The following is a 17093-nucleotide window of genomic DNA, read 5'->3' as shown; positions in this document are numbered from 1 at the left end:
AGCCTGAGCGTACAGTATTGCCTTGGCCTGAAAGTGAGTCACATCCAGTGTTCAGTGCACATTCTCCCTTTCTCATTCAGCCTGGGGATAAGACAGAGGCTGGAAGGACTCAAAGGAGGGAGCTCAGGAGAGGGAAGATGAAGTGGTGCTGTGTGTAGTGAGTGTGCTACAAAAAGCAGGGCCTTGGCTATCCATACCCTACACATTCTAGAGCTCTTATGCTGTAGCTAGGAAGATTAGGCATGCATGATTATACATGTTCTCAGAAAGAAGCTCCTATATGTTTAAGACACACTCTTTGTCACTTGTTGCTGCAAGGTGCTGAGAGCAGAGTCCTGCTCCTGGGCTGGATCTGAGCATCAGGTAATGGTGACCTTACCATGGCACACCTGATCAGATCTGAAGACCAGCTGGTTGGGAAATACTATAGTTTACCTGCAGTGACAAGAGGTAGTTCCAGGGGCAGGGTTGGACAAGGGTTTGGAGCTATGTGCATAGTTTTTAATTTTCAAAGTATGCATGTAATATTTCTTGGATAAACTACCTGCACAAATTAGCAAGTGTGTGTGCGAGTCGTTTTCTGGGAATAATTTTCATAAAGTGGAAGCATGTGCATACTTTCACTGAAAATTGGTGCAGTCTGCTAGTAAAAAGTACACACAGATTTTGCAATTATGTGAACGGTCTTAAATTTACTCCTTTCGGGGGGCAATTTTCAAACCATCCATGTTGGCACAAAGGATGCATGCATTTTCAACTCAGACTGCACTAAATTGCAGTGAAAGTAAAATCATGCATGAACCTTTGCTTTGAAACTTCCTGCAGGTATAAAGTGAACACACAATCCCTGGCAGCTGCTTTCTCTGCAGGTAGAATTTTGCAGGAAAACTGTGAAAAGATTTGAAAATGCAATCTACATTTCTGCTTCTCCTCCCAGACCCTAAAAATGCCCCAGGAAACACTTTCTCTCAGCACATGCACTGTGGAACAGCATGCAAACTTTTAGCCGTACAGAGGGAGCCCACAGCCCTGTAAAATGAGACTTAGGTATCTAAGTATGTATATCCTAGCCTAGAGGATAAGAGGGACATGATATTGAAATATCTCTATGTCAAAGGTGTAAATATGCTTGACACAAGCATTTTTCACTGGAAAGAAAGTTCTAAAACAAGATGTCATGGTATGAGCCAGAATAGCGTTAGACTCAGGAGTAACATAAGGGGCGGATTTTCAAAGGCCCGCGCGTGCCGGCGCGCCTATTTTGCATAGGCCGCCGGCGCGCGTAAGTCCCGGGGCTTTTGTAAGGGGACGTGTCGGGGGCGGGGCCTACTGACGCGGCGGGCCCGGGGGCGTGGTCGAGGTCTCCGAACCAGCCCCCGGGACCGGAGGACGGAGCAGGGCTGCCGGCCGACGCGCGCAAAGTTACGCCTGCTTCCAGCAGGCGTAACTTTGCCGACAAAGGTAAGGGGGGGGTTAGATAGGGCCGGGGGGGTGGGTTAGGTAGGGGAAGGGAGGGGAAAGTGCAAGGAGGGCGAAGGAAAGGTCCCTCCGAGGCTGCTCCGAAATCGGAGCGGCCTTGGAGGGAACGGAGGCAGGCTGCGCGGCTCGGCGCGCACAGGCTGCCGATTTTGCGCAGCCTTGCGCGCGCCGACCCCAGATTTTATAAGATACTCGCGGCTACGCGCGTATCTTATAAAATCAGGCGTACTTTTTAAAATCTGCCCCTAAGGAAACATTTCTTCATAAAGAGCAGCCTACCAGTAGAAGCAATGCAGGCAATAAAAAGTAGCGAGATAGGGACAGAGGATCCTTCATCGTTGGGAAAGGAAAGCAATCTATGGTATACAAAAAGGGAAGATGGGCCTTGTGTTTATCTGCCATCATAGTCCATATTTCTGTGTTTACTATCATCATGTTTTGTGGCGCAGTAGAAAAGATATGTGGATTGAAGCATCAGGGTTTGCCTGTTCAGCGGAGCTGTAACCGTGTCAGCTGTCGCAGCGCGGTTCACTAATCCTTTCAGTACCTGAATGTAATCCGCTTTGAAGTGCTGAAATAAGTGTGAAAAGCGGAATATAAAAATCTAAATAAATAAAATAAATAAATAAAAATAATGTAAGACTAGCAAAATTATTTTAACACATAACTCTGGGATCTTTCTCTTTCCCCACCATACCAGCTCTAAAAATGAAGTTATCTCTGTGAAGCAGGAAGAAATCATTTTATTCTTTCCTAAAAATAAATGCATTTTCTGGAAGTTTATATAACAAAAGTCTAGAAATACTGGTTTTACTAATTCTTGTATATTCTAAATTAGACAGCAAATAAGCTCTTAAATTACATCAGTTTCAAAGGGAGGGTCTGTGCATACTTGCATGTACAGAATTACCCTTTTCAAAATTATCTCACCAAAATTACCCACATACATTTACATCTGATAAATCTTGTGCAGGCACTTTTGGAGAAATGTTATGCCCATACTTTTGAAAATACAAAAGTGTGTACGTAAATGCAAATCCTTTCCCAACCTCACCCCTGGAAATGCCTCAGCTTAGTCTGGGTAAATTTATGCGTGAACATGACATACATTGTTTATCTGTTTATCAGGTGGGCAATTGTGTAGAAGGCCTTTTCTGCGAACAACACACTGTTTTACCCACAGAAGTCGCTTTGAAAATTGCTCTCCCTCTGCATAAGTTATAATAATTATAGTGTAAAATAATGATATGAAGGACCATTAAGGTGAATTTTAAAAGCTGGGCGAGCACCAAAATCGGGAGATGTGCACGCATGTAGCACATGCACATGTCCACCCGATTTTATAAGCTGCCCATAGTTGCACACAAGTCCCAATGTGCAAACATGTCACATTGGGTAAGAAGTGGTGGAATGTGGGCAGGGCATGGGTGTTCCCGAGCATGGCCAAGCGATGTGCACACAAGTACTTGCGCAGCTATGTGCACGCCCAGGTATAATTGGGAGTAAATTTACTTCTGCTATGGAGAAGAGGTATAAGTCCCAATAAAACTATTTCCAGGCACCTTTGAATGTTTGAGGGGTCTGGGTTAACTGAGATGAGTGCAGGCTAAAGAACCAGGGAGGTTTGGAGGCCCTAGCAGATACACGGCTCCGCGCGTATCTGCTAAAATCCAGCGTACTTTTGTTTGCGCCTGGAGCGCAAACAAAAGTAGGCTATTCGCGCGCCTTTTAAAATCCGCCCCTAAGTGCTTAGATTGGCAGCTATAGGTTTCAATTCATAATATCCCAGTACATTTAAGCAGGCTGTATATTTCACAATTTTTTTCAATTTATTTTTTTTTATCAGTAGCATCTGATCTTCATCCCCTCTTACCCAAAGCTTTTAAAAATAAAATGTGGAATTTAATTGTGGATAATCTTCATTGCCGGGTTAGGAAGTTTTACTTGAGACACTCAGCTGTGCTGTAGTGTACCCCAGCATATTTTACAGCTCCAAGATTCAGCATTTCTTGCACTGTTCGCAGGGTAATCTAACTGCTGTACATAGAAATAAAACTGGCCAAGCAAGTCAGCGTCCTGCTACTTACTTGTGTGTTTTGAACATAATTGTAGCAGCTTTAGAAATACAAACATCATCTTGAATCATTTTAACTGTCATTAGAAAGCTCACCCCACAGTGGCTAGTAAGGGGAGTCCTGGTTCTTTTTATGATGAGTTTACAAGAACATTTTAGGACAAAGTTTCTAAGCTTGGAGTTAAGAGTCCCAGTGCTTAGCATGAAATGCACTTCTCTGAAGGGAAACCCTAGAAGGCTCCTTTCTTGAAATAAAAAGGGTTTTGTAATGTTTTACATTTATTGACTTTCCTGGAATTAAGGATCATTACTTGACATTCCTGGTAGCAGGTCTTCTTACATTGTGCTGTGAAAAGAATGACAAGACGGGGAGAAGGAGGTAATAGCTGAGCATACTTTGGTGCATTTGTGGGGTGATTTTCCTGGTACAGACAGCCATTTTCCTATTTTCTTGGAGGCATTTTTCATCCTGTCTCATTTTCCTGTATGAAATTTGAAAGAATTGAGCAGTGTTTGAATGTGTGTGCATACACACACACAGAACACTCAACAATCTTTTGAAGACCAAATCGTTTCTAAAATTGTATGCATGTGTATAAATAATTGCAGTAAGTCTGTGCATTGTGTTAGGGTAGCAGCACTTCTTAGGACATTGGAATCATAAAGCTAATTTCCCACAGTGAACACTGCTTAAGTAAATAGCTTCTGCTGATTCTAAGAATAATTTTAAAAAGGTATCTGTTGATAATTTATTCATAGGGGGGCAGGTTTTCAAAGGGGGTACGCACGTAACCCCCTGGGGCGTGTCGAGGGCATGTTGCGGCGGCGCGTCATCCAGGGGCGGGGCCGCAGGCGTGGTTCAGGCCTGGGGGTGTTTCGGGGGCATGGCCAAGGCCTCCGAAACTGCTCCTGGGCCGGGGAATTGCGTGCCAGCCTCGGGCAGGCGTAACTTTTATAATAAAGGTAGGGAGGGTTAGGTAGGGGCAGGTGGGGGGAGGCGGAAGGAAAGGTCCCTCCGAGGCCGCTCCGATTTCGGAGCGGCCTCGGAGGGAACGGGCAGCGTGTGCAGGGCTCGGCACGCACAAGGTGCACAAATGTTCACCCCCTTGCGCGCGCCGACCCCGGATTTTAAAAGGTACGCGCGGCTACGCCAGTGATGTTTGTGTCCCAGCACCATTGCTATGTAATGCACCAGCAGCTACTGGAAAAAAGCCCAGCCTCTCTTCTACTCCCACCTTACCCCAACAGAAACTGACATTTTCAGGGGCAGACGCAAGGGCTGACATCAGCTGGTGCCATTTTAAGAAAATAAGACTTGCCATACTGGGTCAGTCTTATGGGTCCACCAAGCCCAATATCCTGTTTTCCAGTAGTGGCCAATCCAGGTCAGTAGTACTTGGAGGGATGCCAAGGAGTAGATATATTCCAAGCTGCTTATCCCAAGAATAAGCAGTGAATTTCTGCAACTCTACCTTAATAATGGTTAATGCACTTTTCCTCCAGGAACTTCTCCAAACCTTTTTTAAACGCAGCTTCACTAATAACTTTCACCACATCCTCTGGCAACGAATTACAGAACTGAATTATGCGCTGAGTAAAACGATATTTTCTCTTATTAGTTTTAAATGTATTACCTAGAAACTTCATTGTGTGTCCCCTGGTCTTTGTACTTTTTGGAAGAGTAAACAACTCTTTCCATTCCACTCATTATTTTATAGACCTCTATCACATTTCCCCTCCGCCATCTCTTCTCCAAGCTGAAGAGTCCTAATCTCTTTAGCCTTTCCTCATAGGGGAATTGTTCCATCCCCTTTATCATCTTGATCACCCTTCTCTGTGCCATTTGGGCAACAGCAGTTCAGCATCACTTCTGTCCCTGAGGATATCATATTCCTCTGAGGAAAGGGGAACAGCAAAGATGTTTTTCTGCATTTTTTCTGCATTTTATGACTGGCATTTCTACTAGTTGTATTACAAAATACAAGAGGGTTTAGGAAAGGAAATATTTTCACTTCAAGTACACTAAACACAATATTTCCTGTTTCTTCCTCCCTCCCTTACCCTTCTGATTATGATGTTGGCTTTTGCATCTAATCAAGTCTTTGTTCAAATCTGGTTAACAATGTTGCAATTTAGTATAATAGATGAAATAGAGTTTCAGAAAAATACACTTATAAACCTTATCTGTTTTTTTTTTTATTGTTGTTTTATTTTATTTTTATGAAAATGTAGCTGCAGAAGATCCTTGGGCACAAAGATGACTTGGACAAAGCTGCAGCAAGTTTAATAGATTCCCAGGTAAGACTGTTCAGGAGCTTAAAACTTTTTGTCATATAAGTCTGTGTGCACTGTGTTTTTTTAGTCTTTGAATGAAAGTTAATATACTACATTTTGCAGAACTTGTAGCTAAACTCATTCATGTTGAAATTGGTATCTGAAAGTGGCTCTCCAGTGACAAAAAGTGTTGGGAATACAAAACACACAGTGGTTCTTTCAGGAACTGGCTTCAGCAGTCAGTTCAAAGATATAGCCTAATGATACTGGCTCTTGAGAGAATAATTCTAAATACTAACGTCTTCTATGTATTGCATCTCAATGTCTAAAATAAGTGATTTTTAATTGGTAAACTGAGAAAATACAAATTTGTAAATCATAGCTTAATCTTATGCTGGTAGAAGGTTTTCAGGGGTAATGATTCAGATGGACTGAATCAAATCACGGTGAACCTAGAAGATGTGGTAGGCCTGATTGACAAACTGAAGAGTAATAAATCACCTGGACCGGATGGTATACACCCCAGAGTTCTGAAGGAACTAAAAAATGAAATTTCAGACCTATTAGTAAAAATTTGTAACCTATCATTAAAATCATCCATTGTACCTGAAGACTGGAGGATAGCAAATGTAACCCCAATATTTAAAAAGGGCTCCAGGGGCGATCCGGGAAACTACAGACCGGTTAGCCTGACTTCAGTGCCAGGAAAAATAGTGAAAAGTGTTCTAAACATCAAAATCACAGAACATATAGAAAGACATGGTTTAATGGAACAAAGTTAGCATGGCTTTACCCAGTGCAAGTCTTGCCTCACAAATCTGATTCACTTTTTTGAAGGAGTTAATAAACATGTGGATAAAGGTGAACCAGTAGGTGTGCTGTACTTGGATTTTCAGAAGGCATTTGACAAAGTTCCTCATGAGAGGCTTCTAGGAAAAGTAAAAAGTCATGGGATTGGTGGCGATGTCCTTTCGTGGATTACAAACTGGCTAAAAGACAGGAGACAGAGAGTAGGATTAAATGGACAATTTTCTCAGTGGAAGGGAATGGGCAGTGGAGTACCTCAGGGATCTGTATTGGGACCCTTACTTTTCAATATATTTATAAATGATCTGGAAAGAAATACGACGAGTGACATAATCAAATTTGCAGATGAGACAAAATTGTTCAGAGTAGTTAAATCACAAGCAGATTGTGATAAATTGCAGGAAGACCTTGTGAGACTGGAAAATTGGGCATCCAAATGGCAGATGAAATTTAATGTGGATAAGTGCAAGGTGATGCATATAGGGAAAAATAACCCCTGCTATAATTACACAATGTTGGGTTCCATATTAGGTGCTACAACCCAAGAATGAGATCTAGGTGTCATAGTGGATAACACATTGAAATCGTCGGTTCAGTGTGCTGCGGAAGTCAAAAAAGCAAACAGAATGTTGGGGAATGGTGAATAAAACGGAAAATGTCATAATGCCTCTGTATCGCTCCATGGTGAGACCGCACCTTGAATACTGTGTACAATTCTGATCGCCGCATCTCAAAAAAGATATAATTGCGATGGAGAAGGTACAGAGAAGGGCTACCAAAATGATAAGGGGAATAGAACAGCTCCCCTAAGAGGAAAGACTAAAGAGGTTAGGACTTTTCAGCTTGGAGAAGAGACAGCTGAGGGGGGGATATGACAGAGATGTTTAAAATTATGAGAGGTCTAGAACGGGTAGATGTGAATCGGTTATTTACTCTTTCGGATAATAGAAAGACTAGGGGGCACTCCATGAAGTTAGCATGGGGCACATTTAAAACTAATCGGATAAAGTTCTTTTTTACTCAGCGCACAATTAAACTCTGAAATTTGTTGCCAGAGGATGTGGTTAGTGCAGTTAGTATAGCTGTGTTTAAAAAAGGATTGGATAAGTTCTTGGAGGAGAAGTCCATTACCTGCTATTAAGTTCACTTAGAGAATAGCCACTGCCATTAGCAATGGTTACATGGAATAGACTTAGTTTTTGGGTACTTGCCAGGTTCTTGTGGCCTGGATTGGCCACTGTTGGAAACAGGATGCTGGGCTTGATGGACCCTTGGTCTGACCCAGTATGGCATTTTCTTATGTTCTTAATATAAAGGTCTCATTCTGGTGAAATATGAGGCACATTTTCCTTAAAATTTCAATCTTAGTAGGCTATAATACCGTTTTATAGGGCCAACAAAATAGATGATGATGTACATGAGGTTTTGAGATTGCACAGGTCCCTTCTTTAGATGTCCCTTCCCATCTGAAGAACGGGGAGCTGTTAAGTCTTGAAAGTTCTTGTACTCTTGATTGCAGAGCATTTTCTTTTTTTGTGCAGGAGCAGAGTAAAATTTTAAGCATTTTTTGAGGAACTTAGACTTGACAGTGGCAATTATTTTATAGCCTCATGTTTAACATCATATACATCCCTTCCTGGTATCAAATGCACAGAAACGTCATGGAAGTTGCAGAAAATGTCTGCTATATGTCTAGAAAATTTGCAGTGCTGGTTCTATTTTGTAGTTTTCTGGTTTTTGGCTTTAACATTGTGACTCATTCATGCCCCAAGGAAGGAAACAAGACTGTAAAATGTTTGTTTAAAATATTTGCCAGGTTTACTACATGCATGACAGTACATTTCAGCTAGTTGACATTGCTGTTGAAATGCTCCTTTTTAGAAGTCTGTTAAAAGTAAACAGAGGTTTAAAATAAATGAAAATAAGCTTGCTGAGGGCTATTAGATGAAGTGTTAGTGTTCTGTCATATATATTTCATCTTTTTGCCTATCATTGTTTTCAGTTTTGTGCCTCCTTTTATCTTCCTCCCTCATACTCTTAACATCTCCACTCCTACTGATCTTTTTTTTTTTTTTTCTATTTTGACCCTGTGTTCTCACCATTCATAGTCTACAGTTCTTTTAGAGGGTAATTTTTAGCAGCCACAGAGGGCTAACGTCTGCATGTAATTCTGCTTTGAAAATGTCCTAGTACTGCTATTTTGTGTGGGGACATGCATGCAGCAAATTATACCTGCTAGCAAATGGACATTTACATACAGTACATACTTGCAAACATCACAAGTATGGGCATAAATGTTTTCCCTACCCTAGCTCCACCCTCCAGAATTTCTCTTACTAATTTAGGGAAAAGAACACATTAAATCGTGTTCCACATTTGCTATTCCCTGATAATTTTCAAAAGCAGATTTATGCGTGTAAATTATTTTTAAATCTAACAGTTTACTGTCTTTCTGACTTCAGGAGGAAAGTGTATAATGTAATTTATAAAACCTGAAAAATAATACAACTTTTTATAATAGTTTGAGTGCTTCTAACCCTTTATATTGTTTTTGGTCCTATTTGATATGTTTAGTAAAATTTTTATAAAATGCATATGATGTAGTAAAGTGTGGAGTTGGATAATGTGAAGATTAACTAAATAATCACATTGTCCAATGCTTTTCCTAAGGAAAGTCAGATGGTTGGGTTGTGTAATATGATTATTTAGTTATTGTTTACATTATCCATTTCTTTACTTTTCCTATAGTTAGGGTACTTCTTTGTCAGGTTAAACTGATTTTCACTCAAATTCCCAGATTTTTGCAAAGGTAAAAATCACTTTCAACTTATTTTCAACCTAATTTTAGGATGTTGAAAGCAGCAAAAGTCTAAAATTTGTCATGCTCCTGCTATTTAAAATGTACATCCAAAGGAAAGGAATCCTAAGTGAATCAAGTCACACACTCTTGCTATTACAAATCTTAAAAAAAAAAAAAAAAAAAGTAACAGTATTCATAACATTTGTAACAATATTAAATGGATGACATAATTTTGTACAAATACAGTTGTTATAGTTTAAGAATCTTGAAATAATACTGCAAAGTTTCTACAAATATTTAAAAGCATACTTACAATGACAGTATCTACTCTAGCTTAATATGTCATAAGATCCACAGTGAATTCAAAACAAGAAGAAGTTTGGCCTTTAACAATGTATTACATAATGCAATGATACTCAATCTATCTACACTCATTACTCCCATTCAACCATATGGTGTGTATATATATATATATATATATATATATATACATCCACACATTAACTAAATATTCCTGACATTCACACAAATACTCCCTAAAACATTTCCTTATTACTACCTAACATTCACCCATATACCACCTAAACCATTACCTTATTGATCTCATCACAATATAATCTCAACATCTTCTGAAGAAAGAGAAATGTAATATCCTCTTAGACAGTCAATTCAGAGTCTCAACAGCTTGTTTCCATTGCAGGTCTATTCCCAAAACATTGCCTGATTAATCACAACACAATTTAATCTTGGCATCTTCTAATGAAAAAGAGAGATATCATCTTCTTAGACAATCGCTTCAAAGTCTCGACAGCCTGTTCCTAATGGCAGTCTCTTCCCATTCCCCACAAGGGACCCTCGTTTCACCCATAATGGGCTTCCATAATGTTGCTTTCCAATAAGTATGATTTTTACTACATCGGCAATGATCTAAAAAACAAAACAATCAACAATACCTCTACATATCAGTCAACCACTCACATATAAATAACACATTAGTCATCCATCTCTTACTTATTCAAAGCAAAATAAGTTAATCCTAAAGCTCCAACATGGTGGCAGTTTCAAATTGCACTTCCACAGTCCATGCTGCTAAATTGCAAATTTAGGGTTTCCACTGTATAATTCACTTTTAAACTTGCATGCCAACATAATATCTAAACCAAACATAAACAAACCTCTCATAAGTATTAGTGATATATCTTGCAAATGCCCCACTGAAAACAAGAAGATAGAATCCATTCTTACCTTTCAGAACATCTTACAGCATCTGTTAACTGAAACATGCAGCTTACTGACATACCTGCATAATTAATTACATTCTACAGTTTAAATGTCTCATCAGCCAAAACCACATGGCTAAACTGACTAATTACAAATAATGCCTGTGCCAAAACACAATCAATAATCCTATCCTCTCTATTCCATGAATACATTTTCATATTATCTACATGAGCATATAAATAAAATACATGTCTATATGAAAAAATCAATATAGGCAATCGATTATAAGCTTACTGACCATTCTGTATTGGCATTTCATCCTTTAGGGGCTGATTTTTCCATTGAAAAATGAATCATTGTTCCCGTTGACAATGTAACCTGAGTCAGCACAAAAAAATTAAAGATCTTACACCGTGTGGTGCTCCCTCTCCCAATGTGCTACTAAGGGTGCAGCCTCTTTCTTCAGCCATATGCAGCTTCTATGTTCTATGATCTGAGTCTAGATCTCATGTTTGGTCAGTCCAATATAAATGAGCTGACACGGACATACAATCATATGTACTATACTAGCAGTCTTACAAGTGAAGCTGCCCAGTAAAGCATGTGGGAATTTCAAACATGGATGGCCAAAACTTCTGATCCGAAGTATATGACAACGTACTGAACACTCATTACATGAAAATTGACCACATTCTTGAGCATCCTAAATCCTAGGCTCATAGTATGAAATCAAACAGGTCCTCAAGTTCCTGCCCTTTTTCACTGCAAATATTTTGTTCTCTTTAATAGCCCCAATGAGGACAATATGTGCCAATGCTTAAGAATAATATACTTAATAGAAGTAGTCCTAGACAAAAATGGAATGGCACAGACCATTCGAGAAACAGAAGAATGGTTCAATTTCAATAATAGATTTGCCTATTCACATACAAGGCTCTCTTATATGCATGATTAACACTCGATTTTGTATAACTATACAAAATTATGTCATCCATTTAATATTGTAAATGTTATGGATATTGGAAACTTTTTTTTGAAGTATTGTTTAGCAAGTGTGTGACTTGAGACACTTGGGGTACCTTTCTTTGGATATACAGTATATGATATAATGAACCCTTTTTTGTTTACCTTCAGTTGTATTGCATCTGCTTTATAAAAGCCATTTAATATATTGGGACTTTTCCTTACTCTCCGTCAACATTAGGATACCTGTGAGACTCTATTTTCATAAGATAAAACTTGCATAATTGATTGGGGCAATTCTTGCAGCCAAATCTACAAACATTTCACCTGGTATGCCATGGATTTAGTCACCAAGCAGTCACTGGCGAGAACAATTTCTGTGGAATGTAAAGGAAGAAAGCCAGACTGGAGTGGATCCAGAATTACTTGAAACAAAAGGAACTCAAGACAGTAGAGATGAATGATACATTCATATAGTTTGGATGCAAAAGGGAGGTGAGAAATGGGGCGATAGTTCACAGGGCAGGAAGGGTCCAGTGAAGGGTTTTTTTGATGACTGAAGTGATCACAGCATGTTTGAAAGAAGAGGGGGCAGTCGCAGTGGCAAGATGTGTGAATTCACTTATAGTAGTAATTACAGAAAAGCTATCTAATTGTGTGTAGTATCTTCAAACTTTCATACATGCTAGCTGAATTTAGAGCCCATGATTGGAGAGTTTCTGAAAGAGCCTTGGTGCAGGGGCCCCAGCTGAGGACTGTCATTGCAGTGACTGGATTAAGTAAATTAGAAAGGAATATAAAACAGGCAAAAATATTCCTGGTAGCTGTAAATAAATGCTCATGGAACCAGATCCTGGTCCTGATTCTAACTGAGCTGAAAGCCCAAAAGGAGCAGGAGAAAATGGCCTGGTAAAAAAACAAACACATTTTTAATCTCTTTCCTCATATTTGAGTTAGTCCCAGTTTATATGAATTGAAATTAGCAATCACAGTTTCACTGCAAGATATACTTGTATATATATAAATTTTGTATTCCTCCTTATCCTAGATGAGAGTAGTTATTGGGTACGCAAATTTAAAAACTTTGTTTTAAAAGGTGGCTATGCCCATGTCTGGTTTAAGCCCTGTCCATTTCCATGCAACTCAGCCAATCAGCGTTTACTTCTGGGTTAAGCCTCACCCAATGACCCTGCCCAGCCAATCAACATGCACTACTGGGTTAAGTCCCACCTCTTTCTCTGCCCTAGCTCTGCCCCTTTGTTGATAATCAATCTAGCTCCGCCCCAGCCATGCCCCTTTTTGCCCATGGGGCAGCCATCTTTGCTGCTCTGGAGATGGCCATCTTATATGACATCATGGCTAAAAGGGGACAGCCATCTTGAATGACACCATAGCTAAAAGAGGAGGTGCCATGTTTGGTTAATGTCAACACAGAAGAGCAGAATGAGGAGCTTCCCCTTTCTTCACATCATACAAAAGAATATATTGAAATTCTGGTGTCATCACAGTAACAGCCAGCGACCCAAACTCCCTCCCTATACCACACTCTCCACCCACAGCACTGTAAAATTCCATGTTCACAGAAACTCCCCTAATAATGGGTGCAGAGCAGAATTAGGAACTTCCCCTTATTACTCATCATGCAAAAATGAATATTCAAATTCTGTTGTCATCTCTTTAACAGTAATACAAACACCCTCCACTGACACAATAGCATAGCAGGGTGTTATAAGTTCTGTAACACCCTGCATCCTTTTAAATGAAATAACTATTTCAGCCAGAGACAAAATAGTTTTCATTTATTCTCCTAAGGTGAGACTTTTGTATTGTTTATGGAATTAAATCTAAAGAACATTTGTTGAGTATAGCTTCCCATATTTTCATGAATTCTAAGTCTTCTTTATACAATGATCCTCATTATTAAGACATTGAAGAAGAAAGAAGAAGAACCTAGTCATACAACATAAAAATATTGAATATTTGAATCAAATGATGTGTGTTTTGATATTATTTTCAATGATTATAAAAAGAACTTAGATAACTTTACTAGAATGTTAAAATCATATAAATTTGATAAATTTAAAAGAGATGAAATGGATTATAAAAATCACTATTTATCCGTGGCATCATACAAATAAAAATCAGAGAGATTATCATAGTATTAATAAAAAGAAAAAGCCATTATATCTAGGCAGCCTAGTACATCGAATGGCAATCCACTTTTTCAAAGCCCCACGCATGAAAGACATACTAAGAGAGTGCGTAGCAGTTCAAATGAACATATAGATGCTTCAGCATCTCTATTTTCCACTGCATCCATTCATACCTCTCCTAATCCTCCCCACCAAAATCATAAGCTCGGACAGCAGCAGGTTTTTCAGCTAAAAGAAATATGGAGGAAAGAGTCCACGAATCATAGAGGAAGAGGCAGAATAAGAGGCAGAGGTTTCAACAATCTCTACCATTGATTCAGTGTCAATCATTGCATAATTGCATTAATATCTCTTCACTTGATCTAAGAGTTCATGAGACTTCCATCTTGAATAAAGGCATATCATTTGTTCCAACACCACAGTACAATACTTTTAGGACTAGGGTGGATTTATTGAAATTCACTAGGAAATTTAAAATTATTAACTATTTTTCAGACTACAACAAATTTACACTAGATCTATCAATCATAAAATGAACCAGCAAATGGGTCCCCCTGGAGTGACAGATCCGATCTTACATACTTTGGAAACTCTAGTGTTAAGAGATTTAATTAGTCTAGAAAAGGAAAATAACTGCCCCACTTTCTCAAATATCAGTAGAAATGAAAGAAATGCTATTGAAACACTGAAACGAGATAATAGCATTGTCATTAAACCAGCAGACAAGGGGGGTACAGTTGTTATGGACAAAACAAAATATATGGATTAAATTATCAAACAACTCTCAGATAACACCTTTTACATCAAACTTAATCATGATCCTACAAAAGATATTAAAACTGAAGTTGACTTGCTTCTTTCAATCGCTCAAACCACTCAGTCCATCACCAATAAAGAGTTTGACTTTCTTACGGGTCCCTTTCCCATTATGCCAACGATTTATATACTTCCCAAGATTCATAAATCCCTCACATCCCCTCCCTGGAGACCAATCATTTCAGCTATAGGTTCATTCCTTGAACCCTTGTCTATATTTGATCAGTTCCTTAGACCCCTTGTCATCAGTATCCCGTCGTACATTAGAGATTCCGCACATGTTATCACTATGTTGAAAGATTTTAGTTATATTGATGAAGAAATCATATTTGCAACATTAGATATTGAATCACTGTACACAAATATTCCACAGGATGATGCATTTGAAATTATAAAAACATCTCTCCAATATAGAAGTACGCACACTCATATCCCGACTTGGTTTATCTTAGATCTCGCCAAGATTGACTTAACAAAATATTTCTTTCAATTTGAAAATACTATTTACAATCAGTCTAAAGGTGTAGCAGTGAATGCTGCAATGGTACCTTCTATTGCGAATTTGTATGTAGGTAATTCTGAGGAAAGATTTCTTGCACAAAATGATTATTCTGAAAATATTCTACTTTGGCGAAGATATATTGATGATATTTTGATTATTTGGAAAGGTGACATTGATAGATTGAATTCATTTTATACTTGGTTCAATAATCTTGACTCCAATCTCAAATATACTCTCAGTTTTGATTAACATACAATACCATTTTTGGATATACAGATCACTTTTACACAAGGTACATTCATTACTGATATTTACCGCAAACCTACTGACACAAACAAATTACTCGATTATAATAGTTGTCACAAAAGGTGTTTAGTTATTAACTTGCCGTATTCACAGTTTTTGAGACTTTGAGGCTTTGCACGAATGAAGAAGCATTCTGTGAGAGAGCTATTGAAATGAAGTCAAGATTTATTGAAAAGAATTATCTGGAAAGATTTGTGGATAGTGCCTATGAACGTGCAATAAGGAAAGATAGAACAGAGTTACTACAACCTAAAAAAAGAGAGAATCAAAAATAACATTGTAAGAAGCTTTGATAGTGGTAAACACTACATTCTACTAATGCTTGACCTATCGGCAGCCTTTGACACAGTAAACCATAAAATACTACTAAATAGACTGGAGGAAATCGGATTACACGGTCTAACATTAAAATGGTTCAGTTCATATCTAAAAAACAGGCTTTTCCAAGTTCAGATCAACAACACATTATCAGAAAAAATTAATCTCAAAACAGGAGTTCCACAGGGATCAGCCCTATCAGCGACCCTTTTTAACATATACATGCTGCCATTATGCCACTTACTTGCAGGGCTAGGAATTATACACTACATTTATACCGACGACATCCAACTAATTCTACCCATAGAGGACACTTTAGAGAAAACATTAAACCTAGCCAACATGTACCTAAGCATTATAAAACAACTACTGACACAAATGGAACTTGTAATTAATATTGATAAAACAGAATTTCTACACTTAGAACGAAAAAATTCTGAAATCAGTCAAACCTCAATAACACTCAAAGACAACCAGAAAATTGAACTAACTGGAAAAGTACGTAACCTGGGAATAATTATAGATCCTGAAATCAATCTGAAACAACACATATCACTAAAAGTAAAGGAAGGTTTGCAAAGCTCATGGTACTCAGAAAACTTAAACCACTACTAACTCAAAATGACTTCCGAACAATTCTACAGGCACTAATTTTCTCCAGCACGGACTACTGCAGTGCCCTTATGCTAGGACTACCTAAAACATCTCTCCCATTCTAATTAATCTACACTGGCTGCCAATACACTACAGAATCCTACACAAGTCCTTCACTATCATCCATAAATCAATCCACTCCCAAGCCCCTCTCAACCTCCAAATCCCCCTCAGACTACACACATCATCCAGACCCATCAGAGAAGCATACAAAGGTTCGCTAACTGTTCCCCCAACTAAAACTACACACCATATAACACTCAGAGACCGGGCCTTTTCTACTGCGGGCCCCGCTCTTTGGAATTCCTTACCACCAGATCTCAGACTTGAACCTTGCCTATTAACATTTAGAAAAAGGCTTAAGACCTGGCTATTTAAACAAGCCTTTCCCGAGTCTAATAGCCAGGGAAGAGATCCTACGACAGGGAGAGACCCTACAGCAACATCCACTGAGAGACCTTAATGCACAATTGAGATACCCTACTGCACTATGTAAATAGTATCCTTAAAGAGACATTACTGCACAATGTAAATAATCTAGCTCTGTAAAGTTTATATAATTCTTGTCTATTCCTGTCTCCTTCCTCCCCCAGTTTCAACTACCTTGTTATATTGTAACTTTTTACTTCCTCGGCACTGGTTAAAAGTTCTTGGTTATTGCACCCCCTGTTATCTGTAAACCGGCATGATATGATTGCATCATGAATGTCGGTATAGAAAAGCTTT

At 38.8% G+C, this 17093-nt stretch overlaps 1 protein-coding gene across 4 annotated transcripts in view; it reads left to right on the top strand.

Annotated features, from left to right (window-relative positions):
• MICU2 (mitochondrial calcium uptake 2) overlaps nt 1-17093 on the top strand; it is a 537628-nt gene that overhangs the window by 458359 nt on the left and 62176 nt on the right. For all 4 annotated transcript variants that reach the window (XM_029602536.1, XM_029602534.1, XM_029602535.1 and 1 more), the window contains exon 7: nt 5786-5851. In XM_029602536.1, coding sequence (XP_029458396.1) covers nt 5786-5851 — 66 coding nt within the window. The remainder of the gene's footprint in view (nt 1-5785; nt 5852-17093) is intronic.

Source organism: Rhinatrema bivittatum, chromosome 5, assembly GCF_901001135.1.
Source record: "Rhinatrema bivittatum chromosome 5, aRhiBiv1.1, whole genome shotgun sequence".
Classification (NCBI taxonomy): Eukaryota; Metazoa; Chordata; class Amphibia; order Gymnophiona; family Rhinatrematidae; genus Rhinatrema; species Rhinatrema bivittatum.
The sequence above is the reverse complement of the archived record's forward strand: the minus strand, read 5'-3'. Positions and strand labels throughout refer to the sequence as shown.